This window comes from Podarcis vaucheri (assembly GCF_965113315.1).
Source record: "Podarcis vaucheri genome assembly, chromosome: 5".
Taxonomy (NCBI): Eukaryota; Metazoa; Chordata; class Lepidosauria; order Squamata; family Lacertidae; genus Podarcis; species Podarcis vaucheri.
Window position 1 is genome coordinate 76,545,566 of NC_138763.1, and position 22,949 is coordinate 76,568,514.

Below are 22,949 nucleotides of genomic sequence, written 5' to 3' on the forward strand. Positions count from 1 at the left end.
CTTTGTTGCACACCCATATGTACTGGCAAACATATGATAATATTCCGTGCAAGTGATGAATTGGACTCTAGTTTACAAAAGTTTTTGCCGTAATCATTTGTTAGTCTTTAAGGAGCCCCAATACTTTGTTCTCTTTGCTGACACAGTTATCCTTCTGGAAATTGTTAGCCGCAGAGGTGACTGCACTGAGCAAGGCAACACCCTACCTCTTAGCCCAAAATCTATCTCATAGGCTTGTTGTGAGAATAAAATTCCTCTCCGAGGATTGTGTTTAGCTAAATCTTACTCAGAGAAGACCCACTGAAGTTAATGGACCGAAGTTAGTCATGTCCATTAACTTCAGTGGTCTTACTCTGAAGTGGGATATGACCCTGAGAGACTTGGGGGGAAAGGGAGAATGCAAATATAACAGATACATTTGTTATCAATAAATGAATGAAATCCTGCATCTACAAGTAGGGCTGGCAAGTAGGCTCCTCCATTAAGATCCATTAAGAGGACCAGCCTTTTAAAATAAGACCTCCTGGGTAATGGTTCTTGCTTCTTCTCTCTGTTGAACTCAAGAGGAATTGGCAAAATGTGGTGCTGCTATAAAGGCAGCAGAAAAGATAGCCCATTTATAAATTTTAAAATGCACATTTGTGGCCAGGTTCCTGGTGAAGTTAGCCAGCCACAGTTCCTGAGAGGTCCGTCTCTCCGGGTCCTGCATTAACACTGCAAATCTTGCCGTCTGTTTTTGATTCCCTCCCCCCCTTCTCTCAGAGAGTTTTCAGGAAGTCTGGGGGAGGGACAAGGCTGTTTCTTTTTGTTATAATGGGCCCCTTTGTGGAGATGGAACAAGAGGAAAGTTCTGCCCGTCACACAGAGCATCCAGTGTGACTCTCCCCCTTTTGCTACTCCCAGGCACCAAGGTCCCTTTTGGTGCTGGAGGAGAGGAGGAGGAGGCGGGGAAAGAGAGGGAAGCTCAACTCAGGATGGAACTGCTGGTGCTGCTCAATGCCCTGGCGACTCGGCTGCTTTTTGCCTTGCACTCCCTGCTTGGAGTCTGGAGAGTGACCAAAGTTATGGAGGAGCCCAAATACTGGCTGCTGGCATTGCTCAATCTCCCGCTCTGCATAGAAACAGTGCTCACACTCAAGTTTAAGCAAGGCAGAGGCTACAAATGGTAAGCAATTCTCTCCTGGTCTCTCTCATCTGCTTCCTATCAGCATCTATGAACCAGGCTCTTATTAGAGCTTACAGCCTTTGTCTTTTGCAGCAGTTTATCGTTCCCTCCCCCAAACTCCATCCCCAGCCCTCCAGCTTGTCCCATTCTAGTTCAGTAGAGTTTCCTTCCTTCTTTCCTTCCGTTCTCTTTCTTTCTTTCTCTTCTTTTGAATAAGGTTTTTCTGAATCAAACTTTCTCCTGGAAATACAACGGAAATTCTGCAGCACTTTCTGACTCAGGTTCAGAAGCACTTGCTTGTCTTTATTGCTGGTTGGGAAGGCTAAGCAACTAAGGGGACACCGCAGCTATTTGCATTTCGCCACAGAGAGCAAGAAGGGTGGCAGATCAGGATGACACAAAGCGTGAGGCAGAGGAGAAGCACCAATGCCTGTGCTGCAGGGGGACGGGGGGGGGGGCGGGGGGCTTGCAGAAGAAGCAACAAGTCCAGTAAAAAAAAAAGTGTGTGCAGACAGAAGGCTTGAGTTCATTTGAGCAATAGCTTATCAGGTGGCAAGTTTATATGGGGGGGTCAAAATTTTAGCAACACAGTGGATTTGTAGAATTCAGTATAAATCAGACTGTGGCTAAAATGATCCCCTCCTCCTGCTATGATATATGACTGGTATTGATCCACAGTTCCCATAGGAGTTGATTTATTTATGTATTATAAGACACTGTGCCGTTGCAACAAAGGCAACTGAGAGCCAACGGGGAAATGTAGTGTCAGCAAAATCAAGAAATGCACGGATTGCCTCCCCAGCGTTCTGTGCAACTCCAGACTTTTTCAACCAAGACACTTCCCTTGCTTTGGAAATCGTGAAGTGATTAAACTGAAGAGTCGCCTTAGTGTACAATTTTGCTTGGAGCACTGTGGAGGATCCAGTGCAATTGCACCGAGCATCCTCTGTTCATTTCACAACTCAGAAATTGCAAGGAAGGCGGTCTTTCCAGAGAAGCAATTATTTGGCAATGCCGCGTAGTCTAGAGAAACGGTTACATGCATTACGACATGTATGGAATGCAACTTCCAGCAGCAGATCCTTTCAGGCAGTTTCATGAACGATGGCATGGTTAAAAGAGAAAAAGGCAGTAAGATTTGTTAACAAATCTTGGCTCAGCCAAACCACACACCTAAAGCTAGCTTGTGCCAAACTGCTAACAGTGTAGCAGCCTACCTTTGTGAAGGCTGGTTCTTCTTTCTTACCATGGTGAAAAGTATGGCATCTTTGCTCTCCTTTGACTTCACTAGATTTCATCTAGCAGGTCATAAGCCACAACAAGCTCCAATCTGACCTAAGGGGGAATCACACAATCACCAGTTGCTTTGTTTAAGGAAATAAGCAAAAGACGGAGAGGGGCCCATTTCACACAAGCTTCCCCATCTCTTGATTTCTCAACAACTAACTATGTGAACTGGCTCATTTAAACATCTCCCTGATTTCTTGAGGCAAGCCAATATGAGAATACTACCTTTGGGTAGGGTTGCAAGAGAAATCTGGTTCACATTTACAACCAAATCTATCGAATTTCTACTTTCTGAAAGAAGATGATAACTGAAACACAGCCATCCTTAAAAATTTACAATCATCTGTATTTTGTGATGCAGCTCTACAGTGTTTCACAAAATGTGCCTAATTGTGGGAAATGTGCTTTAAAATGAACATATTAATGAACACAATATACAAACATGCATTGTTATTATTGGAATTCGCTTGTAAAAATGTTCATGTTAGTTAAAACAGCCCACAAAATGTTTTTATTAGTAGAAATTCGCAATATAGTACTGAAGAACTTTCGTAAGGATTTCATGCAGAAATATGGAGAACTGAATTTCAGATTGGAAAAAAATGAGAAATGGATAGAACTACAATGGACAGATTCTTCCATCCCTACTTGGAGGTTTTCTTTTTTGACTATGTGATTCCTAGTCCAGTTTGCTTTTTTCCTAAGCAAAGGGGAAAACCTAGGGCTTGTGAGCCCATTAAACTGTCCTTTTTCAAGCCACAGTGAAATGTGTACAGAAGTACTTGCCAGTGATGCATATGTCATCTCATCAGCTGATGCTTTGGCTCTCTGACTTCATTCCTTCATTCCCCAAAAATGAAAAGAGTTTCCTATTACTTGGGTGTATCTTTGGAAACTAGCCCTGTTTTGGTTTATCAAATCCGCATGACATACAATTGTTTGTCTGATAGAACATGCAGATCTCTCTGTCCACTTCTGTGCACCCACGATATGGTCCTGTGATGAATTTAAGCAGAGGTGAGGAGCTGGACTGCTACTTGTGATGAGGCAGTCCCAGCTGTGAAGGCTTCACCTTGGAACTTCATGGGTCTTCTGCAGACCCTTCGCAGGATCCAAGGAGGAAACTCCTATGGGGAAGGGGAAGTTTCTGCAGGGTTTTTATTATGCCAAGTTACCATTCCTATGAGTTGGGTATTCATATTGAAGGCACAAATCTCTTTGCTCACAAAAGAAAAAGGGAGACTTTCCAGTGCTATAATTTATGCTCATTAGTGTACAGATTTTCTACAGTTTAATCTTGAAAATATTCAAGGGTGGCCTTGAGAATCTTGGCCTACCACCCAACTCAGAAAAATCTGGAATGGCACTGCAGGATGATATCAAGGAGCTGCCTGAGCTCCTGGCAAAGGTAGGCAGGATTTGGCAAGAGAACATGACTCCCAAACAGAGAAAGAGAGCAGAGTCAATCTTGGGGATAAGGGTATGTGAGCTTCATTACCTACAAACCCCAAAATCTGGGATCCCCTTGAAACTGGTGCCAAAGTTTTGTAATTGTTTTGTAGCAAAACCCCTGCTATTTGTAGCACCCCACATGCGTTTTACCTTTACCTTTACCATACCATAGACATGCAGGCCAACTGGAGCCCATGAAACTGTCCTTCTTCAAGCCAGTTGGCCTGCATGTCTATGGTATGGTAAAGGTAAAGGTAAAGGTAAAGGTAAGGCCAACTGGCCTAGGCCAACCAGAGGCTTGCGACCCTCACCTCTTCCCTTGTGAGCCCCACCTGGGATGTTGGTTCTTGCCTGCCTTAGCTTCCTAGAGCACACCTCCCACTACTCCCTCTCCCTCAGAGCCCAACTTGTTCTGGCCTGAAACCAGTGGCTGTCAGTCCTGGTAGACCACAGCTACAACTTCCTGAAAAAGAAAGGTTTGAGGAAGACCCTGCTGTCTCTAAGAAACTGGAGAACAAGAGACAACAGATGGGTGTAACCCCCAATCCAACAGTCTTTCTGAGAATGCCTTTTAAAGAATCTGCCATATACCCGTAAATGAATGGGTACCATTCACTCATACGGGGAAAAAATAACATGCTGCACTTCAGGTTCTATTTTGCTAGCAACAAAACCAACCTGTTACAACCAAAAAGGACACAGTATCCCTCTTTACTCTGGGTCTTCCCTCTGACATATGGGCCCCCTCTTCACCTCCGCATGCAGCATCACGACTGACCTTTCGCTAATTGCAAATAAAGATATATGCCTTTCTTATTGCTTAACGAAAAGGCTGGAGAGATGGTGATGAATTAGTTCTTAATGACAGACACTGGGAGGAAAGAATATAGTGCGGCTGGCCAAGAATGTTTTCTCAAGATGTCTTCTTTTGAAGAGATAGCTTGAGCCAAAGTCAGTTGGCTGAAGACAGCTTCATTAGATCAGCATCGGTCCCTGGCCAGCTGGAAGAATTTTTCATACACTGAAATCCTAGTGGGGAAGCCGTCATCCAGTGCAGAGTGAGTTCCCCGCCACAATTGCTTCTCAGCTTGGACACCTGCTTTATATTGCAGCAATCAGAGGGAAACAAGTTGCATGGTGAAATATACTCAGAGTCGCAAAGTGATTTCATGCTCTTTATTCAGCTCATAGTGGTGAGGAGGAATGAATGGAAGTCCCCTCACAGTATCTGCTTTATATACATTATTTACACAATGGGCTGCACATGATTGGCTAATTCTGGAATTCTACTGTAAGCCAATCAGGCTGTGGATTCACTTCTATCTGGAGCATGATTGGGTGGTTCCTGCCAACCAATCATAGTGCTGCATTGTTCTAGGACCAATCAGACTGCTGCATTCTGAATCCTATTGTTCTAGGACCAATCAGACTGCTGCCTTTTGGATCCTAATGTTGTAGGAACAATCAGACTGCTGCAGTTTGGATCCTATTCAACTCAGTACATAACACATGGCTTCCTTATTGAAAGGCTGGAGAGAAAATGCATTCCTAGGAACAATGATATAGTAAGTGATCAAAAAGAAAGAAAGAACAGGGATGTTAAGGCAATTTGGAAGTTTAAAAGAAGAGCAGCAGCCTTGATCATGATAGCAAACATAGTACAGTGGTACATAGATTTACAACCATAATCCATTCCGGAGGTCTGTTTGTAAACCGAAACAGGTTGTAACCCAAGGTGCGCTTTCGCCAATGGGGCCTCCGGAAAAAAAACGTGTTTGTAATAATAAAAAAGGGTTGTAATCCAAAAAAAGGTTGCAAACCGGGACACACACTTCCGGGTTTGAAGTGTTTGTAATCCAAAACGTATGCAAACCAAGACGTATGCAAACCAAGGTACCACTGTATTTTATTATTTAAGCTACCCATATAGTGCTGAATTACTGTAGTTTCTAAGCAGCGGTAGAGAAGTAGCATAAAGAACTTACAGTGTTGGCAGTTCCATTTGACTGGAACTTTTCCTTTGTGTATGCTAACTTGAAGATATTTTGCACATGCTGATTCAAGTCTATTTATTATGCTTCCAAAATTTGGCTGAAAAGGTTTAGCAAGGGCTGGGGTGGTGACAGAGGGCATTGACAATGGACAATGGAGGCAGTATACCACAGAGGGTGGGTCAGGCTGACTTGTGGGAGCAAGGGCTAGTTCATTCATTCATAAACTGTTTTCTAAAAGACTGCGTACATCCAAACATTCAAATTGCATGGCTTCCCCAGAGAATCTTGGGAACCGTAGTTTACCCATCACAATTTCCAGCACCCTTAACAAACTATAGTTCCCATGTGTCCGGGCGGGGGGGGGAGTGCTTTAAATGTACAGTCAGTACATAGTCTAAGGCCAGGGCAGCTCATATAGTAAATGTAAATCGAACTTGGAAAAGCATTGGGTAAACCATCAGGGCTAAAGATTACATCAGAGCAGTTAAACCCAAAATAAAACCACATCCCAAGAAAAGATTGAACCAGAAGTGCATACCAGAATTATTGTCACAGGTTTCCTGTCGTATTTCTGTGTGTCAGATGATCAGTGTGGGTTGCTCTGTGGCAATACCAGTGATCTCTTTCCAATGAAAAAGAAACTCAAGTAGGTTCTGTATTCCTGGAACTCCTCACTGCTCAGAAAAGTGGGGGTAAGCAGAACAATAATGTGTTGTTGTTGTTGTTGTTGTTGTTGTTGTTGTTGTTGTCTGAAGATGCAGCCGCAGCCACCACTTCAAAAAGTAGGGGAGCATTCGGCATACAAACTCCCCTGAAAATCAGAGTTTCAACAAATATTTTTTTTTTTTTGGGGGGGGGGATAATACCATAGAGTATCGTTCAAAACAGAACGGAATCCCCGTTTCTTTTTCTTCCATATGGTGTCACATGATATTTATCCAACCCATCACTTCATTGTTTTGACAGAAGAAAATGATAGATTGTGCAATTCTGGCTAAGCTTGGTAAATTCAGTTTCTTTTTATTCCTTCCCAGGTTTTCCCCAGCAATATTCATCTACCTGATTAGCATAGTGCCTTCACTGTGGCTTCTGGAGCTTCATTTTGGGAGTCAGGTATTGTTCTTTCTTACAGCATATGATGGCGATGGGTGGGTGTACAGGCTGGGGTGGTGAGCCAAGCTGCTTCAGGCAGCTAAATTTGGGCACCATTAAAGGGTGTGATTTGAATTTTCTACCTGAGGTATTGAAACGTCATCCCCCAACACAGAACACTTGTATTTATATATTTATATACCCAACAAATAGCTGCACTCGGCAAGAGAGGGAGTCATGCAGATACCAACTTACCAGGAAGTCCATTCTGTATGATTTTGGGATCAGGCCTTTACTGTGGTGGCCCCTGTTGTTTCGAATTGCCTCCCATCACATATCAGACTCAGGCCATCTCTGTTGTCCTTTCTGGCATCTCTTGAAGACTTTCCTCATTCAACAAGCCTTGTAGGAAGCAATTAATAAGTGAAGCGAATAATTTATTGATACACCGTTAAGAAACCCCATAATAAATCATGCAAATAATTAAGCTTGGATTCAGTAATACAGCCAAATAAGACTCAACAATCCTATATGCCAGTGATGGGGATCCCATAATCCAGAAGTCAAGAGTCTGCATCTGCAAGGCAACAGGTTCCCCACTTACCTGGAAGTAAGTCCCATTGATCTGCATAGGGATTACTTTGACTGAACAGACATCCACAGGATTGCACTGTAAGTGATGCAAATTAAGAGAGATTGTACAAACTGGCTTGTGTTGCATTTCTTACACAGGCAACAAAAGCCAGCTTTTATTAGTTTTATTACAGAATCTGGATTATAGAATTTTTCATTTTCCACCTATTATACGCAATCATAGTTATAAGATGGAGCTCTACGTTTAGTAAAGGGGAAAATTTAAATATTTCTAATAGCTTGCGAGGGGTTATAGGCAGTGCATGAGAAGAAACAACTTCAGTCCCTGGTTGCAGGAGTTAACCTCCTGCTGCATGTGGAATTAATTAAGAGGGTTACCAACCCAGAAAGACATCTGTGCATAAGTGTTATGATGTCACTGAAATCACAGTCCGTCTCTTGGTAGTATGTTAGACGTCGCTGAGAGATTTTCATGCACTATCACTACTTAGAATCCCATTAAACATTGCAATTTGTGCTCCATTTACATTTCTCCTTTTCTTGCTTTATTACACATGACCGACTACGATTATATTAATGTCATTTTCCTTGCTCATTGCCACGGCTCATTTACACTTGACATTCAGTACTTCAGTAAATCGCAGTATACACAGTTGCGTGGCATTATGTCAATGTTCGGACCAGTACATCAAGGTCACACAAACAGGAAAATTCAAGTACAACCTAACGACTGTTGATTCAGAAATAAGCTCCACAGTGTGGAATGAGGCTTATTCCTAGACAAGTGTGCACAGAATTGCAGTCTAACAGAACAAACTTATGTACACTTATTGGGGAGCAAGCTCTACAGAACTCAGTGGGACTTATGTCCAGGTTGTGAACACACAATGCCTTTAAAACACATTTCAAGCCCATGGCTTCTTCCAAAGAATCCTTACAACAGTAGTTTACTCTTTGCAAAGCTACAATTCCCAGCAGTCTAAACAAACTACAGATCCCAGGATTCTTTGGAGAAAGTCACATGTTTAAATGTATGCTGTGTACACAGCCATACTTCTGTATAAATATCCATTGGGTTATGCAGTAAGTCATGAATGACAATGATATATTATAAAGAACTATTTAAGCATATACAGTGGTACCTCGGGTTACATACGCTTCAGGTTACATACGCTTCAGGTTACAGACTCCGCTAACCCAGAAAAAGTGCTACAGGTTAAGAATTTTGCTTCAGGATGAGAACAGAAATCGTGCTCTGGCGGCACGGCAGCAGCAGGAGGCCACATTAGCTAAAATGGTGCTTCAGGTTAAGAACAGTTTCAGGTTAAGTACGGACCTCCAGAATTAATTAAGTACTTAACCCGAGGTACCACTGTATTATGTATTACAGTTTGTCCAGAGACCCGAAGACCACATGTAGAGAGTTTTTCAACTCTGTCCACAGGAGATCTACAGCAGAGGCAGATTTAGGGAAGTGCGGCCTAGGGGGTGTTGCAGGGCGTTGCAACTATGACGTAATAAATTGAGCAGAAAGGAAGGCAAGAGGTGGGGGAGGGAGCTGCTGAAATTTGAAATACCAAAGTCGGCCCCTGTCTACAGTCATATCACAGGTATGGTTCCTTTGAAACCTGTGCCGATGCATTCAACGGCATTTAGTTCCAAATAGGTGTGCTTAGAATCGCAGACCTAGCTATATAATATATTTCTTTATGGAATGTTTTCAAGTTCAGCTGGTCTTCTCTTTTGTAAATTGTTCAGGAACCTAACATGATTAAGAAACTTGAGGAATTAAGAAATATGTTGATTCAGCAAACCTGAAGTGCATGCATCCACTGACTTCTACGAATATGTGATGTAATGAATAGATGCCTATAGGTTGAACAGAAGAAAACAGCCAGATATCGAAGGCATCTGAGCAAGCATCTTGTGGTCCAAGGGTGGGGACAGGCCAGATGTGCCTGCAGCTAGATTTCATCCAGCCCTTTGGGTGACCTCCATTGATCAGCTGCTCAGTGGGGAGCGCCAAGGTCCAGCGATCTACTCTTTAGATGCATGGTTAAATTACTCAAGCCTGTTCTGAATGAAATTTTGAATTATTGTCCAGTGTCTCTTATTCTTAATTTTAATTTCCTGTACACCCCACCGGTATGTTATAATGTTATAAAGACATAGGATGCTGCAGATTTTTAAAAAAGCTTTTTACAAACTTGTTTTTTTCTGGAGAAAATGGAAGGTGAAACTTGAGTGGAGGTACTAAGAATTAAACTTATGCCTCTATTTCCATGGGAAATAGCTTTGTTTGTGTGGTTTTGTATGGGTATGTGATTGTGTATGAGCCTGTGTGCATCTTAAGGATGTATGATTGTGTATGGGTCTGCTGACCCCTGAAAGCTGCCCCACCATGACAATGCAGTTGTTGACCTGAAAAGAGTTACCCACCACTGTTCTAGACATTAGTGCCCAGCCTTCACGAATGTGTAACCTCCAAGATCCCACTGATCAAAATCAGGATGCTTGTTTTTTGATCCTGAGGTCTCACGGGAGCTAACTGACTTGTGCGAGAGCGTGAGCCCAAAAGATGAGCATCTTCTGGTCAGTTGTCACGAGCCAGCTGTCTCATGCCAGAGCACTGGACTACAAAATGGGACATGCCAGGACCCAATCAGAAGCTGAGATGGCTTCTTCAATTCCAGGATATGCTGCTCAATTTAGGACAGTTGAGGGGTATGCAATTGGCCTGTTTTTTAGTACATGTGGGTCACCAGTCATCAACGTCAATAGAGCAAGCATTTTCTAAGACATCAGCATCTATTGAGTAACATCTTTTGAAATCAAGGCAAAAATACAGTATTGTAATAGCACACAATATTGAATGGTTGTTATTCTTGGACACTCTTCATGGTACTTTCCCCTACAAAGCCTTCTGGAAATGTATGCAGTAAAGGGGCCAAAATTGGCCAGAAAATGCTATACCTGTTGAAAAGGAAAAACCAGATTCTGTACAACACGTATTAGTGGAAGCTAATATATATATATATCCAGATTCTGAAAGTCTCCAGTGATGCCAAATAGGCTAAACAGAGTGTTGGGTATGGCAGTTATAGAAAAAATACAGTTTATTGAATTCAGAAAAGCTGGAAGAATTGCTGAATCTTTCCCAAGTAAAATGGTCTTCATTTGTTTTAGATAAGCGCTTGGTTTTTCATGCATTAGTGCAGATGACGGGGGAGTTTGGTTTATTCTAAAAATTGTGGTATGGGATATTTCCATTGCGCATGCAAAGTCCATTTATTGTACCTTTAAAAATTCATCTGTCATATTATTAATAATAAAAAAGAAAAGGCCACGTTTTTATAACCTCATGAATGAATCAAGTCGACTGCATAACTGAGAGAGAGCAAGAGAGATGAACAATAAGCATCTCATTTCAATAAAATAAAGCAGCTACTTTAAGCTCTCTTCAAGTATGGAAGGCTCTCCCATGTTGAAGTTGGAGTGGGTCTGTGCTGGCGAGGCTGCAGGCTTGAGCTAGCCCCAGGCCACACACAACTCTTCTTGTACATAGAGGTTTCTCTTCAGATGTTCCCACTCAGCACAGGAACTTCCTGGGGCAGGCTAACTAGCAGCACAACCTCACTCCTTCTATCTATGAGAATTCTCCCCCCTGAGTAACATCTGAAGAGGGCCAAACAGCTCAGTTTTCTCTTTGTTAATGGTAGCCAGGTTTGCACACCACACTAACCCAAACCATGGTTTAACATCAACATGCGAGTGTGCGGACTCCCAGAGATGAATCTGCAACCTCTTTGGTCCTTTTTTTGCTGCCATGTTGCACTGAGCAAAGCCACGGTTTTGCTGGCTATCCAAATGGGACTTGTGGTTAAGATCTCTCCTCAGCAGCAGTTGGCAGGGCTGAGCAGGGTGGTTAGTAAGGCAAGAGCTTAACCATAACTTCAGATGACACAGTGAGGCAAACATTGGCTTAGCTCAGTGTGGCACAGCAGTTGAAAGGCCAGAAAGGAGCAAAGTGGTTGCAAACGTTTCCCAGAGCCCACATGCTTACACATTCTCTATAAGCTGAGATTCACTTAGGGTGATGTGCAAACCAGGCCATTATGTACACAGCTGCGATATATATATATATATATATATATATATATATATATATATATACACACTCACATTGTAAAACATGTTCCAAGAGGTAACTAGCAATTATAGGACCGCTTTGTTTCTGGTAAAGCAATTGCAGTCTTGACTTCATTCCAAGTGTTTCGTTGCATAGCTATGGGAGAACTGCATGGCATTAAATGTGTGTGTATGTGTGCAAGTAGGATGCAGGTTTTTTAAACAGTCAGATTGCATCAATAGGTTTTTAAGAATGCAAATCCGCACCAATGGGGAATTTTCTTCCAAGGTGAACACTAGCTTTAGAGGAGGAATTTTCCTCACAACTGTAACAGGAGATGAATTGGTTAATTTCTTTCTTCTTGTTTGTTCTGATACTGTTACTTGTCAGTTTTTTCCTTTTTAAAATTTACTTTAAATGCAAAGACACATTTAATGCCATAACTAGCTTGAGGTTCACAATGACTACAACTTATATGTGGCTAAACAAAAGGCAGTTCTAGAGAACCGGGGACTCCTTCCAGCAACACAATTGACACTCGTCTCTAGAGTTTACAAGCAAAGCAAATATAAAACATGTATTGTAATTCCCACTTGACAAGAGAATGTGCACTGAAATTGCAGCTTACCTTTGACCCTGTCGTAGCAGAAAATCTCAGTCTGCTGGCAGCAGTTCTAAATATATAAGGAAATAAAAGGGAGATTAAATTAAATGTTGCTTTGTTAAAAACCTAACCATGGCACATTTTTGAGGATACAAGGAGAGACAGACCTTCATGCCTCAAAATGCCTGTTTTGACTTGAAAACGAAGTCTGGGTGCAGAGAGAGAGAGAGAGAGAGAGAGAGAGAGAGAGAGAGAGAGATATCAAATAATCTTCTTCCTGAAACAAGATCAAAATGCCTACATGGTCAGGTGTACTTTCACAAACCTGTTTGAAGTTGATCAGCAGATGCAGGTCTCAAAGTATTTGAGAATCACAGAATTACATTCATTCAGAGATAGAGAGATAGATAGATAGATAGATGATAGATAGATAGATAGATAGATAGATGATAGATAGATTGAGAGAGAGAGAGGCAGGCAGGCAGGCAGGCAGGCAGGCAGGCAGGCGGAGAGACAGAGAGACAGACAGGCAGATGGGAGAGTACATTTGCTCAATCCAAGGTGGTATAGCAGGTGTCATTCCTGCCCAATCCTAGTCCCTGGCTCCCCTTAAAGCCTTGGCTGTTATCATGGGTGCCAATTTGAATAAAATATTGTGGGGGGTGGGGGAGGTAAGCCCTGCCCCGCATAATCAATCACAAGACATGGCACATGCACACCATTTGAATGGCAATGTCCATCAACTTTGGGGGAGGGACCCCTCAAATATTTTATGGGGGTGGGGCTGAAGGGACCTCAGCCCCTAGGAGTTGGCTCCTATGTCTGAGAGGATTCACAGTCTTTTAATATACAAAATATGGGGGCCCCAGTGCCCTAACTTCACTCATCCGTTGTGTTCAGTTTACAATATAATCTGTGTTTAGTAAAGTGGTGTGAGGTACGCCTGTGAGTAGCTGAATGAAATTTCAGGTTTCCAGCTGAAAACCAATGGATACTTTGGTAAAATAAAACAACTCAGTATGCAGCATTCAGAGAGTTCATAATGCTGTGCATATATTACATCATTAATCTTTACAACCACCTTGTAAATTTGATCAGTATTTATTATCCCGTTATTGCAAATGAGGAGTAGAGACTGAGGCTTGCTTAAGGTTATCCTAATGAATCTATGGCAGAAGGGAGATCTGAACCGAAACTTCTTGGTCACAACTTAACAGCCCAAAGTTCTGCACGTTTAATCAGAAGCAAAGGCCTCCAATACTCCATGGGCCTTACTTCTAGAAAAGTGTGCATAGGATTGCAGCCTAGGTCTCTCAGTTTTTGACATCTGCATGCAAATGTGAAAGGGTGAGAGAGATAAGAGACATACATCTGCTCTTCCTTGGAAGAAATGTGAGAGGAACAAAATATTCTGTTGCTTGCAACTCAGTCATAAATTCCAGAATGAGCTTCGTATTGGCCTGAAATGAGATATTGTTAGGAAGATAGGTTATAATAATAATAATTTATTATTTCTACCCCGCCCATCTGGCTTGGTTTCTCCAGCCACTCTTTAAAAAACCTCATCCAGTTTTCCACTTTAGATGTTTTTAATGGTCTCCTCCAGTTAAATAATGAACAAGTCAATGAGAGTCAAATTCAGTTTTCAACCACACATCCTTTTTTTTGGTGCAGAAGGATTGCTGCCCTGCATTCAAATGATTTTTAAGCTTTACCTCCCTTGCCTTTCCTCACAATCTTTATGCAATAAAAAATATTGTTTGTCAGTTGCTGTTCTGAAGATATTCACAGGGGCCCTTCTTACATCATGTGTGTGCCAAATGAGTTCCTTCCTGCCTGTAATCCTGGAGGGAGGAGGAGCCTATGCTGTTGCTCCTCCCACCCCAGTGTGGATCATTTCGAAACTGGGACAATGCTGCCATTTGGACTCTTTCCACATGTTCTGGGGTTTCTCATGTTACCTGAACAGTGTAGGAGGGTCCACACATTACAGCAGTGTTAAGCAACATGGGTTATTTTAATTAATGTCTATACAGAATTAGAGACTCATTTATCCCCTGAATTGAATTTTTATTGCAGGCTTGCCATAATGAATCGGATATGCGGCCATTCACTCCAAAATATGAACCCGCTTATCAAAGCAAGGCCATAGATGGTCCCATAATAGGAACGGTAAGCAGGGTCTCATGAAATGACAGCATCTACTTAATTCTTGAAATGTTGGTGTCTGAACTATCTTGAATTCTACTACTGCGAACTGTGTTGTATTATAAGTTGTGAGGTCTTCTAAGACACCTACTTTTAAAAGAGTGTCCTTAAGTTGTGCAATGATGCTGTGGCAGATAATGTCACACAAATGCAATATCTCAAGGGTTTAGCATTACAAGAATGAGCCAAACCTCCCCTTGAAGTCACATGCTCATCCTCTGGTACGGCCCTAAAGAGACCACGCTTCCACTTCTTTTTAGATTAATCACAGTTTATAGTGATTCAACTGTGGTTAATCTTAACTCCGGTTAGTGAAAACAAGCCAGCTTCATAAACAATGGTTTGAAGTACTGTATGCTTGTTTCCACTAATTATTGTCCAGATGTTTTGGGACTACAATTCCCATCATCCCTGACCACTGGTCCTGTTAGCTAGGGATGATGGGAGTTGTAGTCCCAAAACATTTGGAGGGCTAAGTTTGGCCATGCCTGGTCTAGGGTTTCCCCCCTTCAACATTTGTGGCAATAACAATACAGCTTACTCTCATTATTAATCCATTTCTATGTTTAGCAAATGACTTCCTTGGCATTATCAAGGCACTATCTATAATATGTATTATAAAATGGAATAAAGTGTGTATCAAAGTTGGCTAGGCTGGGTCTTATATCTGTCCTTATATCCCTCTTTAGCCAAGATGATTGTAATTAGAAATGCTGTTGGCTTCTTTGCCCCCCCCCTTCCCCCAGCATGAAGAAGTAAATTCTTTACTTTGTGGTGAGGTGAAAGCAATCAAATATCTCTTTCCATTCAAGCCATATTACGCCGAAAGCATTTGGTCCAGAAAACTGGGTCATTTCAAGGATCTGTGAACCACAAACCTCTGGCACCAAGTCAAGAAGTGCTGCCAGGATGCATATCCCTTTATAGCCCTCAAATGTCCACAAATGCAGTGAATGAGCCAAAAGCGGCTAGGAGCAGATTCTGCCCCTGCACACTAAAAAGCATGTTTCCTATGCGTATCTTCCTTTGTGTATCTTCCTATCTGGGAACGGCCACTGAACTGGAAGCGGCTGCCAAGAACACATAACACCGGTCTTGAAAAACCTACATTGGCTCCCAGTACATTCCCGAGCACAATTCAAAGTGTTGGTGCTGACCTTTAAAGCCCTAAAGGGCCTCGGTCCAGTATACCGGTCCAGGATACCTGAAGTATACCTCCATCTTTCTGCCCGGACACTGAGATCCAGCGCCGAGGGCCTTCTGGCGGTTCCCTCGCTGTGAGAAGCCAAGTTACAGAGAACCAGGCAGAGGGCCTTCTCAGTAGTGTCACCCGCCCTGTGGAACGCCCTCCCACCAGATGTCAAAGAGAAAAACAACTACCAGACTTTTAGAAGACATCTGAAGGCAGCCCTGTTTAGGGAAGCTTTTAATGTTTAACAGATTATTGTATTTTAATATTTTGTTGGAAGCTGCCCAGAGTGGCTGGGGAAACCCAGCCAGATGGGCAGGGTCTAAATTATAATTATAATTATTTTTATTATTTAGGCAGAGCTCCACACGATCAGGAACCCTGAAAAAACAGGATTAGGAATATAGGAATCTGCTTTGTACTAAGGCAGGTCACTGGTCCTTGGGAAGATAGGAACTGTAGTCCTAAAATTTCTTGAGGGCTACTCTTAGTGATGGAGCAAATGTCAAGTTCTATTCCTGGGATTTCAGCATCACTGAGAAAGACCCCCAACCTGAGACCTTAAGCAGCCATTCTTGGTCAGAGTAGATGATACTGAGGTAGCTGGGCCTATGGACTCAGTACAAGGCACCTTCATGCACTGTCAGACTTCATGCAACTATCAAAAGCCAACCCATCTTACATTCAGATTGTCATGAGGCCAGGGCAACATGAACGGACCTCATCTTCCACACCTACCATGCACTGAACAGTCATGTGAATTGGCCTCTAGTGGCAGCACACCGCCAAGCTTCCTTTGGATAGCTTTTGCTGAAAGTTCAGATGAGTCCAACATATTGGGTTTTTTAGAAGTGCTGAAAACCATCTGTCCTGGTTCAGGTATAGGGATGAGGAAGAAATCTGATCCAGTTCACATTTAAAGGCAAACCTACCTAATTAGCACAATATTGAAAATGAAACACAAAATTTGCACTTCATTGAATTTTGCAATGTAGTTCCTGAACCAAGTAATTTGTACATACTCCCCAAGGAACCCAGGGTGGCAAACAGACCCACAATTTACAAACAGAAATATTCTAAATGAGTTAAAACTTTCTAAAAGCAATTACGGTTGAAAACATTCTTAAAGCAGTTACAACTATAAACCTTTTCCATCCAGCGATATCAGGGTTAGTTGTGCATCTAAATGCATCTATTAATAAAAGTAACATATTAAAGGCATCATTATTCGTGGAAATTTCTTTACAAAAATGTATATTTTAAGCAAAATTGCATACAAAAATATGTATTGACACTAAAATACTGATATTTTTGAGGAGGATTTAAAATGTGGAAGTGTGGAGAATTGTAATTAAGATTGGACTAATGAGAGACAGGGGACGCGGGTGGCGCTGTGGGTAAAACCTCAGCGCCTAGGACTTACCGATCGCATGGTCGGCGGTTCGAATCCCCGCGGCGGGGTGCACTCCCGTCGTTTGGTCCCAGCACCTGCCAACCTAGCAGTTCGAAAGCACCTCCGGGTGCAAGTAGATAAATAGGGACTGCTTACCAGCGGGAAGGTAAATGGCGTTTCCGTGTGCTGCGCTGGCTCGCCAGATGCAGCTTGTCACGCTGGCCACGTGACCCGGAAGTGTCTGTGGACAGCGCTGGCTCCCGGCCTATAGAGTGAGATGAGCGCCCAACCCTAGAGCCTGTCAAGACTGGCCCGTACGGGCAGGGGTACCTTTACCTTTACCTTTAATGAGAGACAGGACTTGACCGAATCACGCATCCCTACTCCTGTATCTGTTCATATTTCCCACAGTTCCTATGTTGATGCTTGTTTTTATGGCTCTTTGCAACAGGCCATAGAATTTGTCAACACAATCTCCGCTGTGTGTGAGTCAGTTTGGATGCTTGGTCTCCACCAGACCTTCCTACTGTTGCTTATCATTGGGAGATGGCTTCTTCCCATTGGGGGTGAAATCACCCGGGACCAGTTGTCGCAGCTCCTTCTTATGTTTGTGGGGACTGCAGCAGACATACTTGAATTCACAAGTGAGACCATGGAAATTGAGAACGTAAGGTAGGTGATTTGGAAGAACACCAATTATTTTGGAGGCCTTGGTCATGTCAGTCCCTGAAGAACTTCACCTGAAAATTCAAGATGTTCTTCAGATAAATAGGAAGAGGCAATTTTTGTCTAAGTAGGATTGTGAATTTAAGAATTGCAGTGTTCTGTATCACTTTGCAAATGAAAGGCATCCAGCTAAATAACAATAAAAGAAAGTTAGGCATTCCTGAGTTCTACCGAACAGTAATGCTACAAAAGCTCATCTCAACTGACTTCTTCCTTTGCTTTCAATGGGATTTAGCTGTAGCTAATTTATTGCGGTGTGAGATTTCAGAGGCAATACCTACATTATTAGGCGCATGGAGTGATAACACAGATAGTGTATTTCTCTATTTCTCTGCCCATTTACCTATGTTAGACTAATGCAACATCTGCATTACATAGAGATTCAGTCATTAGCTTCTGATCAGTACCTGCAGACAGCAGAAATGGGAACAGGGGAATATTGTAGCACACAACAGTGACATCTGCAAAGGGTAATGGAACAAACTTGTTTCCTGTTGATTATATATGAAAGGCTCCTAGACTTCTGCCTTTTTCAGCAGTACTGCTTCTAAGCAAAATGTCTCATTCCAGAATTGCTGAATTACAGTGGTTTACAGCATTCCGGATTCAGCAAATATCTGAAATTATGCAAATGGAAACGTTCACATGTGAATGCTGTCAACCCCAGAGATATGTTACAAAAATAAGGAATCTCAGGGGTGCACCCGTCATAGACAGGGAATGTTGATAGCCACCTATTGTCAGCACTCACTCACAGATTTCCCAAAGCAGGAATCAATTTTTAGGCATACACAAAACATATTTGGGTTTGGCAATATTTGCATGCAGTAATTCTCCTGATTTTGAACATTCACTGTAACATGCATAATAATACTTCCAAGCAGTAATCAGCTGCTACATCATTGTCTAATGCGTAGGCTGGCTCAAGAACACATTCAAGACAGGGAGAGTTTGGGGCACCAGTCAAAAACATTATTTCACAGTTGGGTATTTGATACTACGTATTTGAAACTGCTGGGAGGCGGGTGGCGCTGTGGGTTAAACCACAGAGCCTAGGACTTGCCGATTGGAAGGTCGGCGGTTTGAATCCCCACGACGGGATGAGCTCCCAGCTCCTGCCAACCTAGCAGTTCAAAAGCACGAAGTGCAAGTAGATAAATAGGTACCGCTCTGGTGGGAAGGTAAACGGCGTTTCCGTGAGCTGCTCTGGTTCTCCAGAAGCAGCTTAGTCATGCTTCAGGTTACAGACTCCACTAACCCAGAAATAGTACCTCGGGTTAAGAACTTTGCTTCAGGATGAGAACAGAAATCGTGCTCCGGCGGCATGGCAGCAGCATAAGGCCCCATTAGCTAAAGTGGTGCTTCAGGTTAAGAACAGCTTCCGGTTAAGAATGGAGCTCCAGAACGAATTAAGTTCTTAACCCGAGGTACCACTGTATTGAGGGGTCCTAAGAAGTTCCCAGCCCCATGAGCTGGACTTGGTTGCATTTTAACATGATGGCATTCCATATGCTTTGGATGGATTGCTTTTTAAATGTATGTCAATCATTTTTGTTCATTTTAGGACCAACCGCGCTATCGTGTATGCAATCCTAGCCGTATGGACTTGGAGCATGCTGCAGTTCCCCCTGGATCTTGCAGGTGAGGGACAGGAACAAATTCCAAGGATTTAACTCAAGAGTTTATGGAGGGGGTTATCCTACATGCCACTAAATAAAGAAAAAACCCTCTCCATTGAAACCTTGATTAGCAAGGACTAACTTCCCCCACCAGAAGCTTAGGCCACTCTGACTTCCTTAAAAGTAACATAAGCCAATGGGAACAACTGCCTTCTTGTCTCGTGAAAAGTTCTGGGTTGCTGGCATCTGTCTAAAGCCCTTTACAAGAAGCTATCACTTAGCTGAGATGGCAAAGTTCACATGTGGCACTAAAGTGGATTTCTGCAGATCCTAGAAGTGTAGTCTCTACACTGGCATTTACATGTGAAATGTAATATGGGAGTAAAAGCATACCTGCAGTTCTGCACTGAAGATAGCAAATCACAGAAGTTGCCACACCTGAGATCATAAACGGCTGGCTCATGTAATCTCACTTCTGTGAATGAAAGCTTTGGCTGCAGGAGAAATTCAGTTCAGTTCTCATTTAAAGGTGAACCAACCTAATTCACACTTCCAAAACAATACACTAGTTGAAACTCTGCCACCCTTAACAATTCACACTTCTCTGAATTTTCCAATCAGTTCTCCAGTTTTGAAAAATAATAACAATATATTAGTGAAAACAAAATACTAAAAATCATTTTATTAGGTAACCTAGCTTTGCAAAAATGTGTATATTAAGCAAAATTGCATGCAAGCTTAGTCAGAAAATTTGCATGAAAATGCCGGTGAATGTTCATGAGGACTTCATATGATGCTTCACTTGATGTTACTGCAATAATAACAATGGTCTTCCTTGTTTGTAGTGCAACATGTTGGCTGCGGTCGCCCAGGCTCCTCAAAGAGGGTCTTCAGTTTGCTTCTTTGCAGATACAGTGCAGACCTGTGGAACATTGGGATCAGCTTGTTCATTCAAGATGGCCCTTTCCTCGTGGTGCGCTTGATACTGATGGGCTATTTCCAAGTCATTAACCAGATGCTGGTGTTTTTCACAGCTAAGAATATCTTAATTGTGATGCTACAACTATACCGTCTAGTAGTGTTATCATTAGACTTCCACGCTTCCCTTCGGAATCGGCCAAACAGCCGGAAAGGAGGAGTTGGCTGTTGCCCATGTGAGCCCAACACTATCAGCCTTCCACCCAGCAACTGTGATACCGATGAAAGGGAGCGTCCTTCAGTTGCTCTGGAGGATTCTTCATCAGTCACCGTTGACGGCCTGTGAGCTCAGATCTCCTTTTCATGATGTTCAGTCATTTCCTCCCTTGGCTACATAGAAAGGGGACTGGCATATCAGAGGCAGTCTGATATATTTCCTGTCCGCTTCAAGATGAATATTTGATTCTCGGAAGCAAGAGGAAGTGTTGGAGCAGCAAACTTGCTTGAATGGAAATGTTGCAATCCTACTGATTTAAGTAGGCAGGCACTAAATCCACAGTATATTTATTTAATGGGATTTAATTAGAGGTAGTTTTTCAGAACTTAAAGAAAATGTGATGCGTTGGAGTACTTCGCTATTGACTCTTAAAGACACTGAGCTATCAGAATATTTGCCTATAGTATGGTAGAGAAACTATTTACCTCTCCGGGGAATCACTTCAACTGTGACAACGGCATGCAAGTGTTTATGAATGAAATAACACATCCCTTCCACTCATCTGATGTGGAAACATTATACAGTCAATGAATGCAAGAACTGTTTTAGTATTATGCCTCTCTTGACTAGATCGATAATAATGGTGGTGTTTATCCCATGTAGGAATGTGAAAAGAGCATGCAGTTCTTTCTTTCAGATACAGCCAAGAAAGACATTTTCCCCAAAATCTTGCTCAGCATTTCATCAACATCATGCCTGGTTTAACCCCACAGCAAATTCACGTTCTTGAAGAATTTTATAACAGTTGTTTTATACAAAGGTACAGGTACTTGTCCTTTTCACAATATCAGGTCATTTTAGGAGACCACCAATCTGTGATAGCTTTTACCTTCTCAATATGGTTCCAACTGCTGGGCAATCAATAAGAGTCAATTATTTTTTATGGACAGTCTGCATGAAAACTGATGATAGAAACACCAGATGTTGAAGTTATCTAGTGCATATCTGGTTCTCTGTGAGTATTGTGTGAATTTCCCTCAGGATCTGGTCAACAAATGAAATTGTGAAAAGTTGTTTTCACATATCCTCAGACTTTGAAAATAAATGTTGAATTAGCAAATGGATTATATGAACGAAGTGGGGTGGAATATTCAGTACTGTAATCACTGTTGTAAAGGTTGCATGCTTACATATTTTTATTTTTTGACAAATGTTTGCAAAGAGAAAAATAAATAAATGTCCATATCACAGACATTTCCCCCTGCTCAAGGTACTCCCAAATCCACATTTGGCTAGATATTGTGAAGTGGGGGAGGGGGGCTTGCAAAGGGCCATGCTGGGTTATTGTTTTTTGCAAAGCCCCTTCCACAGCTGAGTTTGCTTCTGGTTTGGTGCCACAGGTTCCCCATCTCTGCTATACAGGATGGTTGTAAAAAATGAAATTTTGTGCTGAGTCATGTTAGGCTTATTTGAGTGAGATCCTGGAATTGCTTCCTTCCAGTCAGCTGCCTCAGAGGGAAGGTAGCTCTGTGGTGTATCTGGAATTATTAACAACAGCAATTTTGAGGGTTGCATTTCCTCCAGTCACTAGATAATGCTATCCCACTTGGCTTGAATTGACTTCTTTACCTAGTACACGACCTAAAATTAATCTGCAGCTTTGCTCATATAAAAACTGCAGTGTCTGTCATTACTTCTGCTCTTTACCTAACAAGGAACCTGTGTTTTTCACTTAAGGAAAGGCTGGAGGCAGAGTAACTGCTGGATTTTTACATTTACAAAAATGGGGGGGGGGTCAGCCACTGAGTGCTTCTTGGAGCCTAAAAGTAAATCCTATGGGCTTTAAGAGCAGAGCAGCTTCCATGTTAAGTTAGAAAAATAAAGAACAACACTATTGCAAAGGTTTGCTGAGATGATCGTTTAAAACGCTTTGAACATTCAAATAGAAAAGGTGTATTAAAATATGTTTATCCTGATTTTCACCATGTTGGTATCAGTGGCTTACAACAATAAAGTAGACAATATGCAAAATTTAAAACATAAATTAAACCCCCATAATTTAAAACCTCAAGACTTTTTAACTTTTTATTTTAAAAAAGGGAAACATCTGAGAAGCATTTGGCGTGCAATGGCCTCCTGAAATAAATATGCTTTGACCAGGCGTTTGAAACTCTGTAGGGACTAAGTATGTACAATGCAGGTATGCTGCTAAGATTCCTACATGCACAGGAAAAAAACAATGTTGGTGTTTCTTCCCAGTCATGAAGGCATTGGTCATGAGATGGTTAATGCTTGGGCATTCTTGTTTTCAATATACTTTGGAGTCAAGGGGAACCTGGGTGGCTTTAAAGGGCTAGCATGC

General features: G+C 42.2%; 1 protein-coding gene across 1 annotated transcript; it reads left to right on the forward strand.

The window, feature by feature from the left end:
- The first annotated feature begins 807 nt into the window (after positions 1-807).
- On the forward strand, positions 808-21,837 carry TMEM26 (transmembrane protein 26). The gene is made up of 6 exons (XM_082222487.1): positions 808-1,165; positions 6,933-7,011; positions 14,397-14,489; positions 17,559-17,779; positions 19,398-19,474; positions 20,298-21,837. The coding sequence occupies exons 1-6, from the start codon at positions 975-977 to the stop codon at positions 20,714-20,716; spliced, it is 1,080 nt and encodes a 359-aa protein (XP_082078613.1). The 5' UTR covers positions 808-974; the 3' UTR covers positions 20,717-21,837.
- The last annotated feature ends 1,112 nt before the right edge of the window (positions 21,838-22,949 follow it).

Bases quoted from the DNA above. Each gene is read 5' to 3' on its own strand.
- TMEM26 (XM_082222487.1), top strand. From the start codon at position 975: ATGGAACTGCTGGTGCTGCTCAATGCCCTGGCGACTCGGCTGCTTTTT. The intron at 1,166-6,932 runs GTAAGCAATTCT...ATTCCTTCCCAG, and splicing joins CAAGGCAGAGGCTACAAATG to GTTTTCCCCAGCAATATTCA. The intron at 19,475-20,297 runs GTGAGGGACAGG...CCTTGTTTGTAG, and splicing joins GTTCCCCCTGGATCTTGCAG to TGCAACATGTTGGCTGCGGT.